This window comes from Lutjanus erythropterus, chromosome 19, assembly GCF_056507025.1.
Source record: "Lutjanus erythropterus isolate fLutEry1 chromosome 19, fLutEry1.hap2, whole genome shotgun sequence".
NCBI classification, from domain to species: domain Eukaryota; kingdom Metazoa; phylum Chordata; class Actinopteri; order Lutjaniformes; family Lutjanidae; genus Lutjanus; species Lutjanus erythropterus.
The window spans coordinates 2,287,135-2,304,346 of record NC_139335.1 but is presented as its reverse complement, the minus strand read 5'-3'; the positions used below and the strand labels follow the sequence as shown (position 1 = coordinate 2,304,346).

General features: G+C 39.0%; 1 protein-coding gene across 1 annotated transcript; it reads left to right on the top strand.

Annotated features, from left to right (window-relative positions):
• Positions 1–2,276: 2,276 nt before the first annotated feature.
• Positions 2,277–13,116, top strand: tbc1d17 (TBC1 domain family, member 17). The gene is made up of 17 exons (XM_084744484.1): positions 2,277–2,372; positions 4,296–4,391; positions 4,473–4,550; positions 4,647–4,758; positions 5,357–5,540; positions 6,193–6,304; positions 6,772–6,939; positions 7,048–7,173; positions 7,272–7,375; positions 7,806–7,900; positions 8,005–8,121; positions 8,398–8,498; positions 9,585–9,684; positions 10,372–10,469; positions 10,602–10,718; positions 10,807–10,893; positions 12,301–13,116. The coding sequence occupies exons 1-17, from the start codon at positions 2,358–2,360 to the stop codon at positions 12,460–12,462; spliced, it is 1,872 nt and encodes a 623-aa protein (XP_084600610.1). The 5' UTR covers positions 2,277–2,357; the 3' UTR covers positions 12,463–13,116.
• Positions 13,117–17,212: the final 4,096 nt, after the last annotated feature.

Below are 17,212 nucleotides of genomic sequence, written 5' to 3'. Positions count from 1 at the left end.
ATTCAAGCATAATCCTCAGACTTTATCAGCCATAGCAACTTATTTTATATGTTAAGAAATAAAAATAAATATGTAAAACATCAATAATAAACGTATATTTTGACTTGACTGCTCCTGAAAGCTTAAAACTCAAAAAACATATAAATTGGGAAAACTATCATATTATTCATATATTTCAGATTTCTCAAGAGTATATTTATTTATTTCAGAGGGTAAAACTATTACAGATAAAAGGACATAATAGAAATATGTTGGCGTATCCTCTTTTCAAACTCACCCTATACATAAAACAGTCTTCACTCTTACCAAACATAAATAAAATATGATAAAATAAAACAACCTAAAGGTCTCAGTCTATGACACTCAATAAAGACCACTCCAAAGGGACTGGAAATAAATAAAAATGATAATAATGATAAAGCTTTTTGTTTGTTTGTTTTTTGTTTTTCTTCAAAGAAAACCAACATTTTCTATATAAATAATATGAAAGCACAGAAGCTGAGATATTTCCAGGAAACTAGGAATATATTGGGGGGGAAGAAACTAAAAATAAGTACTTATTTCCAGGGAACTTGGAAAATTTTAGGGGAAAAGGTGACGAATAAAAATAAATAGCTATTATCAGGAAACTGTGAACACAAGTAGACATTATTTTGAGTCAGATATAATGATTTTAATTGACATCCATCTGTCATGTTATGGGGGTCTCACCCTTAATAAAATCTGTGTGCATGAAATTATTTTTATTTAATTTATTTTTTGTTTCAATAGTCATCCGCTCACATCCGGTTTTGGTTTAGCGAGCTCTCGCTAACTTGACGCAGCTCTGACGTCGGCTGTTTACTGCCTTCCAATCGAACGCACGTTGTACACGTGACCGAGCACTGTGGGCGGGCTCGTACTCGCGTGGTCCTCGTGCACGTGTACACCCCACCACCTCCTCCTCCTCCTCTTCCTCACTTCCTCACCTTCACCACCTACCAGCTGCTCACAAGCCACAGATTACTTTGTTGACTTTGTTTTTCACTGCAGCTGTCAGACAAATGTGGTGGAACAAAAACGGAGGATCAGTGATGAGAAAGGATTTTTAAAAAATGATAACTGGAAGAGATTTCCACATGGAAATTTTCCAGTTATCATTTTTAAAAAATCCTTTCTTTCTCTTGTTTCCCTTCCCCTTTCTTCTCTCTCCTTATTGTTTTTACTTTTTGTACTTTTTTCTGTCTTGTTTTATTTTATTTTATTTTATTTCTCTCCTTTTTTCTGTTTTCCCCCTTTCCGTTTGTTTCTTTTTTTTTCTTCTCTCAAACATAATGAAACTAGATGGCACTAAAGTGCTTAAAGCACCAATAAATAAATAAATAAAATACATTTGAAAAATTCAAAATCAGTATCTCTTTCCAGAAATGATGACCTGGTTACTGAAGGTAAACCACAGACCTGGTTGTGGGCAGTTTCATTAAGGAACTGTTTTCTTTCTAGGGAGAAAAGAAACTAGAGTCTAGAAAGAAATAGTTCCTACATGAAACTGATCACACAAGGTCTGTGGATTAATTTGAATAACCAGAAAGCCATGGGAAAAACCAAAAGTTCTCGTCCTCTAACTGTATTTTCTCTATTTTTGATCATGTTGTAAATGTGACTGAAAATGTCAGCCTCAACGTTCAGTCCTGTTAACTATCATTTATTATTATTTCTAAAATTATTTCTTAGATGTTATTACCCTTTTTTAGATAATAGAAGATAGTTAGTATTGATGCCATGTGGCTACATTTAATTAAGAATGATGCATTTCATCACAGTACAGTGATATAATTTATTTAACAGCTAAAATAAACATATTTAAGTGTGCAGCCTGGACGCTGCTGGTGTTGTGACGAATTGTGGGATTTTACTGCCCTCTAGTGATCATGATATAGCACTTCCGGTAAATACTTTCAAAATAAATGTAAATGGTATTACTGTCTGAAATAAAGCACGTCAGAGTGTCGTATTTTTGTTGTTGTTGTTGTTGTTTGTTTGTTTTTTATTTGTTTGTTTGTTTTGTTTTGTTTTGTTTTTGTTTTATCACATTATGGCTTTTTGGCGAAAAAAAATCAAAAATAAATAAAATAAAAAAAAATTATTAATAACAATACATTTAGAGAACAAGGAAAGGAAATCATTAATACAAGCATAAATAAAAGAGACGGAGGAGTGAGATTAAATATGCACATTAAAAATTAAATTAAAATTCACTATGGTCTGACTAACTCGCCTTCCGGCCATGACGTTTACGAGGGGCGGAGCTTCCGTAAGCAGGAAGTCTGACGTAACGTTTATTTTGGAAAAGCAGTGGACACGGAGGTGACGGGAGAATGGAGGATTGCAAGGTATTTTTGAGTTCTTTACTGTAGTTTAGTGTCAGTATTTACGTCTGTGGACGTTGAAAAGTTTCGTCCCTCTGGACTGAGACATTTTGGACGGAGCTGTTAGCTGTAGCGGTTGTTAAGCTAGCGTTCAATTCACAATAACGTCATGATAATGTAAAGCGGTTCACTGTCCGCTGACATGTATGTTATCAGCTAGCTACATTTAAGATGTCGGACTCTGTTGGGTAACTAGCTAACAGTTGCACTTTTAACCGTGAAGAGAGTAGAATTTCGACAGTAGATCATTTTAGTAAAGTCTCCTAAGTTTTCCTGACAGCAGCCACACTGTCATCATGTGACCTGCTTCTGTCATTAAAACAGCTTTTTGTTATGTGAGTCACTCACCTGCCACAGCTACCAGTCAGATGTTTGATGGGACACTTTAGGCCTTTAGGAATATAGTTTAGTGTTATGTGATCAGTTATGTTACAGTTCAGTCAAATAACGTTAAACAACAAACAAAACAAAATCAAATATACACTTACCTGTAGCTAGTCTGAGCAGTCATTCCCAAACACTGGCTCAGGACCCACAGGTGGGTCACAGGAGATTTTATTTGGGTCCCCAAACAAAAAAAAAAACTATGGAAAAAAAATTCTGCATACGAAAGCCTGTTAATTTTGTTTAAATGCACTTCTTTTGTCTCATTTATTTAATTGGCAAAAATGTCTGATATTGTTTTCCTGTTAAGAGGAATAAAAACAGCAAGATGGTTATTTAATCCAACCTAAATTAATTTATTTCTCATTTCTAAAGTTTTAACATGTTCATATGCTTTCAAATGTGTCAAGATGAGACAAAGTGACGGGGAAGTGGCTGTAATTTCTGCACAAAGGAACAATTTATTGATGAGGCCTTTTGTGAATTGGGTCCTGATTGTTTGTCCTTTTTAAAAAGTGGGTCCCCAGAAAAAAAAGTTTGTGAAACACTGAGTTTGAGTGAGACTGGGTGAAACAGGGACGGGGGAGATCTGTCATATCAGAGGGATTAAAATAGAAAAACTATTTTCATTAATCAGTTAATCAATTAATTATTTAGTCTAATAAATGTCACCAAAATTGTGAGAAATGCTCAAAGTGACGTCTTCAGATTACTACTTTTGTCCAACCAACAGTCCAAAACCCAAGGACTCTTCATGTACTGTCATAAATGGCAAAAGAAAAGCAGAAAATCCTCACATTTATTAAGCTGAAACCAGCAAATGTTTGCCTGAAAACTTACTGAAACAATTAATTGATTATCAACATACTCTGCAACTAATTTTCTTTCAATTGAATGATTGATTATTGATGAGTTATAAATCGTTGCAGCTTTATAATATTATGTAGATCAGTCATTTTCATTTCTCTCTAGTTGTGTTTGAAAAAAAAAATGTGCTTTTGATTTTGGGGTGAACTGAGAGCTCGGAGCTGCACTTTTTTTAAAGAAGAATTTGGAAAATGTAAATGAGCGTTCAGAGCTGTCAGTGCTAAAACAAATATGTTTAAATTGGAAAGCAAATCAATTTGTGACCTTTGGAATTTGGAGATTTTGGAGAATGATGACGCCCACAATCAAGCAGATCGGAAGATAATGAGAATAATCATTATTTGAACCTCTGTTAGATCAGAAACATTTTTTTTGCCAGTTAGGTTTTCACATACAAGCGTGCATAACAATATAGACAGCATGAATAAAAATAAAGTATATATAATTGAAAGAGCTGTACAGTTTGTGCATGAATGTGAAAAAGTTCACAGTATAAAGAATATTTGCAGTGTTTAGGCAGAGTCACCATACATTTGCCATACATGTTCCTGTGACTGGAATCTGGCCCAACCTGAAGAAAACCAGTTCTGTTTTCCAGCTTACATTTACATTTCTGAGGGTTTTCTTTGTCTACAGCTGATATTTGAGAAGGAGGGGGTGTACCTTCACACAAATGCCAAGAGGAGTAACCATGACACTACCATCCCCGGCTTCATACGGATTGTGGAGCGGGTAAGTGGATCTGTGTTAAGATACAAAGAGGGAAATCGTAAAAGCACTTTGTTGTTCTCATTGAGCGTGCGTTTGTTTTAGGCCGGGGTGCCGGCTTTAGAGTGGAGCCCCCTGGAGGATGAGGGCCGCAGTGCCCCTGCTGTGCTCTTCACCAAAAAGGTCTGTAATCATCTGTTTGTTACGCATGAAAAGGAAAAGGAAATTATTTATTTTATTTTATTTTTTTTTCTGAAATATAATTCCCTTACCGATTAGGATGGAGAAGGAGGAGAGGAGGAGACAAACTTCGACCCTGGGTATGAGCCAGACTGGGCAGTTATCAGCACAGTGAAGAAAGATCGAGAACACGTTCCAATCAGAGATTCAGGTGCAGTTTACATTTCTGTCCTTTCTTGTAAACAGTTAAAGGAGAAGTATGTAATATATTTACTGCAACAAATCATAAAAAAAACATAATATGTCATTGGACATTAAGGAAACATAAGTTGAAATATTTGCTTCACAGCTGCAGTGTCCTCCTTTGAAATTTCCACCCAGTGCTGGAATTGTTTGCCTGTTTCATGTTAATCAGAGTATGAATTAATGGTGAATGTTAGCTAAATGAGTATGTTTCTGTGTATTAGTCAGGGCTTCATTTAGTGTCTTTTGTTGGATGAAATATGTAAGCAGTGCAGGATTTTAAAAAACTGCAACAGACAAGCTTGGTTGCACACAGATATCTTCTTTGTATGAACCCATTCATCCTTGTCAATATTCACGACAAGTTCATTTAGCCACATCTATGCAACATCCTGCAGCTTCAGCACGTCAGTCTGGCTTCAGACACTGTAAAAACAAGTTGTAGATTTTTTGGTTGGACCAAGGAGAAGTAACTGATCTGTTGCTGATGTAGTGACATTGATATTGAAAGTGTTTTTTTTAAGTTATGAAATCTTGATTTTGAAGGTAAATTTTGTCTCCTGCAGGTCAGTGGTCGTTCTCCCTGCCTCTCTCAGAGCTGTACTCTCTCCGGAGGGCTCGCTTCTCTTTGGGTCGGAACTTCCTGGTGCTGACGAGTCGAGGAGGCCACCCGCTGCCTCCTCTGCACTTCCACAGAGGAGGAACCAGGGAGCTGCTGAGGGCCCTGCAGCGTTACATTATCCTGGACCAGTAAGCATCATCATCATCATCATCATCATCATCATCATCATCATCATCCTGAGTCTAGTTGCAGTTTCTGTCTCGTTGTGACTGTGGGAATGTTAGAATTCATCTCATGACAGTTGAAGAGGAGTTTCAGACAGAGCTCAGCTGTCACATGAGTGGGGAACAACATCACATGGGTTTCTGTTCACTAAGGAACTCTGTCATTGTAGATTTAATCACTTTTGTAACAAGCAGAAATACAGATCCGCTTGAAGAACATTTCTAGCAGCTGTTTCTGTGCAAAGCTAAGTGAACGTCACCTTTTCTCAGCGGTCGAGTCTCTGTCTTTGTCTGTCTCATCTTGTTTTGTCTGTTGTGTGTGAGATGATGATGATGATGATGATGGATCCAACATGGAATCGTGTTGTCTTTGAGTTATTGTTCAGTACAGCATCTTGCTGTTCGGAAAACAGCAATGATGCAAAATTAAAATATTCAGTAGTTCCCCTCAAATGTATGAAACTAAAGCAACAAGTCTGTTTTGGAGTAAAAATAAGAAGTTGTCAGAAAAATAAATGCTCAAGTAAAGTACAGATCCCTGAAAACCTCCACTTAAATACAGTAATGAAGTGTTTGTACTGGAATTGGAACACGATGCTTCATTTGTCATCATCAGGTCACCAGTTGACGGGCGGCTCTTCCTCGCCTATCCTCATGACTCCGGCGCTCTCTCTCAGTCTTTCGACAAGCTGCAGCTCCTCGATGATGGAGGCTCGGATCTTGTGTCGGTGAGTTGACTTGAATTTTTTCAAAGAAATTCATTTGTGATTTAAAGTAAGGAGATGGATATGATAAAAACAGTGATGTGGACTTGAGTCACAGATTTGATGAGTTGAGACTCATCTTGACCATCTACTTGACCCCTTCAACTTCAAACTCAAACGTGTTGTGTTTAAAAAATGAGCCCCAATCAATTTCCTTCATTTCTTCAATCAGCTAAAGTTAATTCTTTTGATTGTCCCACTGTGGAAAGTGACATCAGTGCAAACTCTCTCTGATCAGAAAATCAATATTTTTAAGTTGTCGATGAATGATCAATGACTCACAGGTCAAAGTGACCCTCCAGTGTCACATCATATGACTGAAATGTTTCTCTGTTAGAACAGATGAACTTCGTCGAGATTGTTGCAGGTCTCAAACTAAAAATTCTCGATGTCTGCTCTTGTTTGTGGTTCTGTTCTTTCTGCCTGAACAGAGGTTTATCCAGGACCCATACGCCACCACATTTGGTGGATTCTCCAAAGTCACCAATTTCTTCAAAGCGGCGCTTCGTCCTCCAGATTCCCCCGTCCCACGCTCCAATCAGGATCCCAGTTTGCCCCCCCAGTCTGACGACGAGCCCGGCTTTGAGCTCATCACCTGTGTAAGACAAGAAAACAAATCTAGAGCACACAATCGTGTCTGATTACAGATTTTCATAATGTCAAGAGACTTTTAAATTAGATGTTGACGTTTGTGTCTGTCCATTAAGGGGGTGGAGCTCGGTCCCAGACCAGATGTAACCAGGGGACAACCTCTGGACAAATGGGAGGAGTTTCTGGACCCAGAGGGGCGAGTGAAGAACCCAGAGAGGATCAGAGAGCTGGTGTTCAGAGGGGTAAGACAGGAAATACAGTAACTGTAAATCTGCTTTATGTTTTTCAGCTCTTTATGTCTACCACATGAGTGTTTTCACATCATTCTCGTCCGTCACAGGGCATCACACCGGCCCTGAGGAAGGAGGTGTGGAAGTTCCTCCTGGGCTTTTATCCGTGGAACAGCACTGCCAAGGAAAGAGAGGGCATTCTGCGGGTCAAAACGTTAGTGTGTTTTGTTATTTTTAACAGAGTATCCTCTCCTAATTATTTTTGGTGGCTAAAGGAAAAGTTTTGACATTTTGGGAAATATGCTAATTTGTTTTCTTGCCAAGAGTTAAGTGAGAGGATTGTGTATTTTTGGAGCAGTGGGATTTTGTTTTCAGGATAATGGGCTTATCATTATCTTGACAGATAATTGACAGTTTAGAGTGTAGGACTTCGCATCTCTTTTTATTGTCAGATTATAATGCCGTGCTAAGCTAAGCTAACTGGCTGCCGACTGTAGCTTCATTTTTACCTAACAGACATGAGAGTCGTGTCAAAGTTATCATCTGACTCTCAGCAAGAAAGTGAATAAGAGATTTTCCCAAAATGTCAGTCTTTTCCTTTGAGGCGGTCGACCCCTGTGACGCCTCACTGTGTGTGTCTGCAGGGACGAGTACTTCAGGATGAAGGTGCAGTGGAAGTCGGTGAGTGAAGAGCAGGAGATGAGGAACTCCCTCCTCAGAGGATACAGAAGCCTGATAGGTCAGCCCCCGCAATCTGTCAAAAAAGAACAACAGACGATCCGTTCATCGCATCAGTCAGTTGTCTTTGTTGAAGTTGAACTTGTCTTTGTTCTGTTGTGACAGAGAGAGATGTCAGCAGGACAGACAGACACAATACGTTCTTCTCTGGGAACGACAACCCAGGACTGACTCTGCTCCACGATGTGCTGATGACATACTGCATGTACAACTTCGATCTCGGTGTGTGTCTCTGAGGTGGACCAAGACTAAACATTTCAGAATAGCATAATTCAAAATGAATCTCCATTTAATAAAACCAAGTTTATTCATGTAAACTGAAATTAAACAGAGTTATATCGATATGTAGATGCTTTCTTACCCAAATTAAAATAAATACATAAAACAAAATTTAAAAAGTTAGATTGTTTGATAACTATCTACAAAAGAAAACTGGTATTTTGTTTGCTAGTTAGCTAGATCCATGTCACCGTGACACTGTTGTTTCTGTTCGTCTAGGTTATGTCCAGGGGATGAGTGATCTCCTCTCTCCTTTGCTGTTCGTCACTCAGAACGAGGTGGAGTCCTTCTGGTGTCTGACAGGCTTCATGGAGCTGGTGGTGAGTCGGAGTTTCTCTCTTTCTCAGGATCAGTTCACAAGCATGTGAACTTTTCAATTTCGGTCACAAACAACTTTCACTTTGGTTGTTCCTCTATTTTGCATTCATTAGAGGAACCAGAAGTAGCCGTGTTTTCATCACTTTATGTGGGTTGATGGAAACAGTGAAAGGTTTTTAGACTGATTTGTGGTTGGGTTTTTTTGTCTTGTAAACACTTTTTTTTCTGCACATTTTAATGTAGCAAACATTTCACACGACATGACTGATTAGCTGCTCCAACAGTTGCTCTGATGACTCTATAATCCATCTATGATGCTCCACACAGATCTGATGGAACTTTCCTCACATCAATACATGAAACAAACACAAAGGTCACATTTTCATCCAGTTTTCTACATTTTTTTTTCACCGGTTGTCATCTTGTTGCGCTCTCTTCTTCTTCTAATGGTTTTCTGGCTGGAGAACTGGTGCCACTTCCTGCTGCAGTCTGCAGCCAGTTTACTCAAAATTCACTTACAATTTTCAGTATGTTTGGATATGAACACAGCTACTTTGGACAGGAACAGGAGCTCAGCAGCAACAAAAACCAAAACAGAAATTTTGACTCAAAGTTAAGATGCAGAGGTTTTCTGTTCATGTTCAGTGTGGCCAGTCAGATGATTCCTGTGTGGTGACTTAATGCTTCATCAGCACTTCTGGTTTAAATGAAAACAGAAACGCTTTATTATTCAATCTGCAGCAGACTTATTCTGGTATGATCAGCTTAATCTTTGTTAAAGCTACTATAATGACTTTTTAACTGCTTATGAAATTCTCTGTGCCGTTATAACCTGTATAAATTAACAACATCATCCAAGATCAACTATTTCTGTTTAGTTGTTCTTAATGCCTGCCACTGGGTCGGAGTCTCTGTGAAATCTAGTCAGTTAAAAAGAAGCATATTTTGTGGTTGTAGTAGTGGAAACACCACCACTTTTGTCTGCAGAAATCAAAAAAATATGAAAGTTCAAGGTTTAAGGCTGTACATGTGTGAACTTGAGGTCACCGAGTGACTTAACAAGTCTTTTCTCTTCTCTTCCTCTGCAGCATCAGAACTTTGAAGAGTCTCAGGAGGCCATGAAGCAGCAGCTCCTTCAGCTCAGTATCCTGTTGAAGGCTCTGGACCCGGAGCTCTGTGACTTCCTGGGTTAGTCAGCTGATACTCCAACACTGAGACTGGCTTAGATTAAAATAACTAGAAAGATATCTCCAGAACTCAGTGCCTCACATGAAAATTATCTAGATGGATAAATAGCACTATAGGAAAAATGTGTTTTTTGATTTTGAGGTGAACTATCCCTTTAAGGCATTGCAGGATATGTAGGGAGCAACACAGTTTGCCCAAACATGGTGCGCCTGTGTGACCTCCAGTGGTGCCAATTCCCCTGTCAACCCTCTGATTAATGAATTTATTTAGAGATTGATTGATTGATTGATTGATACTTTTATTGTCAGAGCAAATCTGAAATTTGTCTTTCATCATAGCAGCTCCACTTCTAACATCATAAATGTTACAACAATGAAATGAAAACAAACAAACACTTAAATGGATTTCTTGGAAAGTGATTCTGTTGATTAAATCTATTAATTATTATTATTAAGCATGAAGGTATACACATTTTCAGCAGCTGCAGATGGGGTCACACCACTTTGACATGTATGATAAGTGTGAAAATGTTCGTTAAATGAGAGGACAAGATCAACTGATATTCATGTATTTCTACTGTAAAATGTTTTTAAGATGTAACTCAGTATTTCACATTTACAAGGAGCTCATTCTTCTTTATTTCTGGTCACTAATTTAAAAGAAAACTAAATATCTTTGGTCCATCAGACTCTCAGGACAGCGGCTCTCTTTGCTTCTGTTTCCGCTGGCTGCTCATCTGGTTCAAGAGAGAGTTTTCATTCGAGGATATCCTCATCTTGTGGGAGGTGAGTGCATCCATAGCTGCGTTTACTCATACACATGAATATTTTTTATAAAATTAAAAAATCTAAAGTACATGTTTCAAACTTGTTTGCAGCTTCTGTAAAAGTATTGTAACATCCTTTTTTCTTCCTCAGGTCCTCTGGACTCGTCTTCCATGTGACAACTTCCACCTGCTGATCGCCTGTTCGATCCTGCAGTCCCAGAGAGGAGAGCTGATCGGCTCAGACCACGACTTCAACACCATTCTGAAGGTGTGTACTCTGTGTGTGTGTTACTTTAATCTATAAATATACACATTTCCCTCTGTGAATCTCTTCCCACATTGTGAATCTTCTTCAGCACATCAATGAGCTGACGATGAAGTTGGACCTGCAGAGCGTCCTGCGTGGAGCCGAGGCCATCTACCTGCAGCTGATTCAGTGCAAGGTCAGAGGAGCTTCATGAGCCAATGAGATTCAGCATGGAGTAACTCTTGTAGTTGTGGTTATAATGAACAAAGATGAGACAACATCTTAAAAGAAGAGTACATCCTCTTCTTAAAGGCTAAATGTAAAAAAAGTATCTGTGTGGAGGCTGTAGAATGACTGACACCTTTAAATCAGTGATTCCTGACATAAATCTGTCACCACAATGATCTGAGACCTAAGAAAATAAATCTTCTTTGATGATAACATTCAGTCCATGAAATTATGACATATCTTAATTTGCCAGACTGTTAGTTGTTGTCTTTATTCTGTGAAATATATCAGATTCGGCAAGTTTGAGAAGTGAACAGTGATTCTGAAATGATGCACTTGTAGTGATGCAGGTGAGCCGGGTCAAAAAAATGAAATAGGATGAAGCATCTCGCTCTGTGCATTTAGGTGTGAGAAACAGCACATTACAGTGTGCATGGAAACAGAATCATTAAAATAAACAGAAAACTATCACACATAAATACAACACAATATAGAAATCACTGCTTTCAGTTTTATTTCCACGCGTGTAGTACTGTCACTGCTCCAGATATCATTAATATTTAAGCAAAAAAAATGAAAACTGGACTTGGAAACAGAGGAAATATGTATTTTTTTAGACACCACAGATGGAGGTTAGTAAGAACTTTGACTGTGAGTGTGAGACCTTTTGGATGTGCAGAAAAACATGGGACATTAATTAACATGAGATCCAGATGTGTATGAACAATTAGTGAAGTTACAGCCTCCGTGCATCTCTCTTAATGGGGAGACACTTCATCCCATTATACCTACCTGCAGCCCAGTCACTATTGATCAGAATATAAAATTTTTATGACCTGTGTATTAACTGCAGTGCTTGTTGTGAATCCTCCTATGAAGGTGCATTACTGTCTGAGTAATGCGTCCTTTAAATAGCAGGAAAATACTGCACCACTGACTCTAGACCAGGTTTTTGTCTGCCAGTGGCTCTGTCACTTCCTGCTCCTTCAAGATAGCAATGCACCTGACCAGCACGCCCATGGACACAGGCACATTTGCTACTTAAAAAATGTGGGTGCTGATTGAGAAAATGACAACTGCATTGGTCAGAAAATAGAAATGACAGCTGCGCTACCAGGCAGAAGACTGAGCCCTTTGTGTGTATAAGACAAGTCTTTGTACACAAATATTATTTTTTATTCTCTAATTTCTTTGTTTCTTAAACATTATTTTTGGAAAATGTGAATGAAACGTGTACTTCTACCAGAGTTTTATAAGTGAATCTGCTGCATTTAAACACAAAGTCAGAAGAAAAAGGGAGATTAAGAAATACGTCACTCTACAGGATTTTGTAGCGATGAATTTGACACCTCCTCTCCCCCTCTGCCCTCCTCAGGAGCTCCCCCTCAAGGTGCAGCAGGTTCTGGGTCTCTACGTCCCCTCCAGCTCTGAGGAGGACAGCCCGGACCCCGAGACCAGCGACACACAGCGTCTCCTCGGCCAATCACAGGCAGGAGCTGCATCGTGTGACGCAGCACGCGGTCCCAGCTATCCTTAAATCTGCAGGTGGACTGACAGCCACTGACAAATGTATGGAAGATATTTGTATATGAAAAATATATATATATATATATAAATATACTGTATATGATCCAATGAGAAGGAATGAAGACTGTTGTTACAGTTTTTCAGAGGCAGGGGGTGACGTTGAGATTTTTTTTCTTTTAATGTACCCATGAATGTTGCAGTTCAACCTGTTTGAACACTATAGTCGTCCCTGCACTGCTGTTGTCCTCCTCCTGTCTCCATGACAACCTGTCTCCTGTTTACACGTCCTGCGTCTCTGCTGAAGAGTGTCCCCGTCCTCTCTGCTCTCCATCCTCCTTTCGATGCTGCTGTTTTATCTTTTACCCAAATATTTAATAACTGCATTCATCACACGTGTGTACTTTGAGTGTATTTTGTTACGTTTGGTTTAGATTTCCTTGCGTCCCCTCGCCACCGTTCCTGAAGGGAAGAAGATGAAGGATAAGCTCGCACTGGCGGCGCCTTGTTAGTACTGTACGATGCCATTCCAGCCCTATGCAAAGTTTTTTGCATGCCTTATAGTTTTCACAAGTGGCGTGGTAATATTTTAAGCCTTGTAATTATCTGTATCATGTCATAACGTTTTCATCCGCTGATTATTACCAAATAAATGGTTGAATCTTAACGAAGCAGCAACTTTATATTTGCTCCTTTCACTGACTAGACAGTCTCTCTGAACAGATCTACTCACAGCCAGGATCTGACTTGATGTTGTGTGCAATTAAATGGAAAAAATATGTGCATGTCTGTATTGGTCAAAACAAGTTATAAGATATTGACATGGATATCTGCAAAAATCCAATATCATGCATCCTCCTCAAAGCAACAAGAGAAAAAAGTTAAAAAAAAACTCATGAAAACAGACAATGATTCAGGAAACTGTCATAAAACTTAATACCAAGACCAGGTCATTCTTGACTGATCAATATTTAAATCTGTTTCACCTTGAGTGTAAAATGATCCCAGATCAGTTTTATAACCTGTGGAGCTCATTGAATTGATCCCCGTCTGTAGAGTCACACAGAGTTACTGAGACCCTGAGAGGCACCACCACACGGTGGAGTCTGGTTACACAGACGTGTGTGTGTGTGTGTGTGTGTGTGTGTGTGTGTGTGTGTGTGTGTGAGCTCAGTGTGTAGTTATAAGGAGATATATGTTTATTAATTGTCATCGTGTTCGACTCCTGCGATGCTTCCATAACTGACTGCTGGTGTATAAACAGGTTATGAATGTCAACATAACACACTTGTAATTATATAAAATCTCTTTGTAGGAGAAATTATATGTATTGGAAATGTTGTACATTAACAAACATTTAAAGTTATCATGTATTGATATCAAAAATTCAATAATGGCACAGTAAAATGTCCACAATACAATATTTATTTTTACTCTAAAACCAAAGAAAAATGACGACTTCTTGAATAACAACAAAATATCACATATTTAAATAATATAGTTTTTTCTTTATTTATTTTATCAAAATGTCCATTGAACACTTCAATCTGAGAAAAAAGTTGTATTTTCTTGTTATGCTTCAGACTTTACAGGGTTAAAATGTTTTCATAAAAACAAAATCCTGGAATGTTGTGATTAAACAGTGAGAAATAATAATTCTTGCAGTGTAACAGTAACAGCTAATTGTTTCTGTAGTGTCTTAACTTGTGAATTGGTTAAACTTTGGCCTCTCCCCCCTCCTCCCCCACCGGCCAGCAGGTGTCTGTGTGAGGTGAATGGCAGGGGACAAAATAGGACCTCTGTTCTCCACTGTCCCGGGAAATGAGCTGGAAAATGAGGGGCGGGGAACCACGCCTCCTTCTCAGGACCCGCTGCACTCCTCTTTTGGCTGGTCGCTGTCTCTGTCCCCCTCGATCTGCGTTGTTTGAATACAGCTGCGACGTATGAATTTAGCAGGGTACTTAAACAGGCCGACGATCTGTCGCCCCGTTTCCCTCCCTCCGTCCGTCCCTCTGTCCACCCCAGCCTGACCTCACTTGACTGGCAGAACCAAACTCACTCAGTCCTTCATTCAAACTCAATCTGCTTTCAGACCCTCTCAAAGCCTGTTTTATAGGCGAAGGCCTTGTCGACAGCTTTAAACCCCATATTCTCTCACTAATGCCACAATCGAGCAAGTGTCAGAGGATTATGGTCTCTTCATGTTGTCATTATGCTGAGTGACTTAGAGAAGCTGTTATCTGATGATGTGGTTGAAGCTCTGTGCTTCAAATGGGAGCCTCGGGTTTATTGTTCAGTACAAGTAAATACTCTTTCTGCAGTGTTTTAGTACGCCAAGAAAGTTGGGACGTTGTGTAAAAGTAAATAAAACCAGAATGCAATGATTTGCAAAAACTTTTTGGCCTATATTTAATTAAAAACAGTAGAAAGACATTTACTGTTAAAGCGTAGAGCTGGTAACAATCCTTTTTTAACAGTCTTTTTCCTCATTAGCCCGGAGGACACGACGTCCATGATTAGTGAAAACAATCTGAAATGTGGACTCGTCAGGCCACAACAAACTTGTCCTCTTTGCGTCAGTCCATCTCAGATGAGCTCTGGTCCAGAGAAGTCTGCAGTGTTTCTGGATGTTGTTGATATATGTCTTTCTCTCTGCAGGGTAGAGTCTTAACTTCCCTGAAAATCCCTAAATTCTTTTCAGTTCTGTGTTGAGAAACCTCGTTCTTAAACTGTTGGACTATTTGCTCACACAGTTTTTCACAACATGGTGAACCTAGCCGCTTCTTTACTTGTGAAGCACTGAACCTTTGAGGACGCAGCTTTATTACCTGTGACCAGCTCACCTGTTTACCTGTGGAATAACTTCCACAACTCTTCCCATCTTTCTTTGCTCCTGTCTCAGCTTGTTTGAAACATGTTGCAGGCATCAAATTGAGAATTAATAGTTTGAACAAGTCGATAGTTTTTTCATATCAGTGCATTCTAATGTTATTTCTCTACTTTTTTGGATTGAGGTTGTACATGTGATGCGTTTGGGTGCATGTTGCATTTTACTGCTGTAGATGTTTAAGGCTGAGCCTCATATGCTGCTGGGTAGTTTAATCTACAGCAATGCATCATGTTCTTTAAGATCATCATATGTTTGCAGCGTCGCCGTCCTGTGAGAACCAAGTATCTCTGAAAAATCAAATTTTCATGAAGCAGACCTTCCCTGTTTTCAGCTTTGTTAATCCAAGGTTTTAAAATAATTGATTCAGTTAAATTAAGAAGGAGAAGTTTCTCAACTCATAAAGGAATAAAACTTAAAAAAACCCAAAATCAATCAATCACAGTTTTATTTAAAGGAAACATTCTGCACTTTTTTATGTGGATGTCCGATCAATTAAAGGAATAAACCTCAGTTTATGCTTGCAAGGCGAGTTCATTTATATCACACCATTCAGACATAAAGAAATGTACAGAAACATAGAAATATGTTTAAAAATTGTTCTTTGTTACTTCCTACCTTTGCACAATACAACATGTCCTTAATCCTTAGTTTGGATAGAAGAAGAGCAGCAGAGGAGGGATCCAGGATAAATAACAGAATAAATCAGCAAAAAGAAAAATCACAGTAAACGCAAAGTTTGTGCAGGAATTAAGTTTTTTATATTGAGTATTTGAGTGTCTTTACTGATAAAATATAAAACCATCAGTCATAAAATGATGTCTTGCATGAGTTACAACAAATTAAATTAATTATTATTATTTTGCCACTCAAACAGTTAAACTTGTTTCTCACTATATGAAGCTGATAATAGAGAATTAATTATTGATGCTGAGCTGAAATCCAGTCATGGTGCCGTGTGGTCGTCCATTTAACTCCTATTTGAAACATGAGCAGCCATTGAAGCTTTAATGTGTGAAAAGCCACCTGTAATGACTGTCAAATACAATCTGTATTCTCCACTGGTGAGTGCGACCCCATTGTGACCGTCAGAGGAGTCCCCGGGGAGCGTGTGAAGAGTGTGTCTACCACATGAATGTGTGAAGTGTGTGTGTGTGAGGGGAGCTGGCAGCAGGCAGAAGGCCAGGGGCTGTTGTCTGACACTGATTTGTAAAGGGAGACAATACGGCTCATTGACCTGCCCGGCTCCACTGTCTGTTGCACATACCTCGCCCGGCCCTCCCCAGTGGCTTCGCTGCTCTTTAAACACGAGCAGCAGATTGCCACAGGCGCAGGGAGGGGAGGCCAACGGGACACAGGTTGCTTTGACAATGAGAGACCTCGGAGAAAAGGGGGGGGGGGGGGGGGGGCAGAGCCAAAACTTTGATGAACACATTTACAGAGAAAAAAAAATCATCTAAAAATCTAAATTTGACCAGGATGTAAGGCAGTGGAGAACTTTAAAAAGATTTTTAATTAATAATTAAAGTTGTTTTTATCTTGTTCTGGATTAGATTAGGTTCTGCGTAGAACTATTTGCTTCTGAAGAACACTTTTTTTTTAAAGGAAGGGTTCATCAAGGCTTCTTTGTGAGACTGAAGGTTCCATTAAGAACACTTTTTGGAAGAAAGAGTTCTCTAGCAATTATTGAAGAAAGTCTCAAAGAGGTTTTGTACCATGATAAACAAAAAAAAGGGGGGGGGGGGGGGGGTTCTCGGTAGAACCCCTTGGATGGTTCCTAGATAAAACGCTTTGAATTTAAATAAAGTTTTCAGTAGAACCCCCTGAGTGGGTTTTAGATGAATTCCTTGACACCACATAAAAACGTCTTTTCAAT

Bases quoted from the DNA above. Each gene is read 5' to 3' on its own strand.
- tbc1d17 (XM_084744484.1), top strand. The intron at 4,392-4,472 runs GTAAGTGGATCT...CGTTTGTTTTAG, and splicing joins TCATACGGATTGTGGAGCGG to GCCGGGGTGCCGGCTTTAGA. The intron at 10,894-12,300 runs GTCAGAGGAGCT...TGCCCTCCTCAG, and splicing joins TGCAGCTGATTCAGTGCAAG to GAGCTCCCCCTCAAGGTGCA.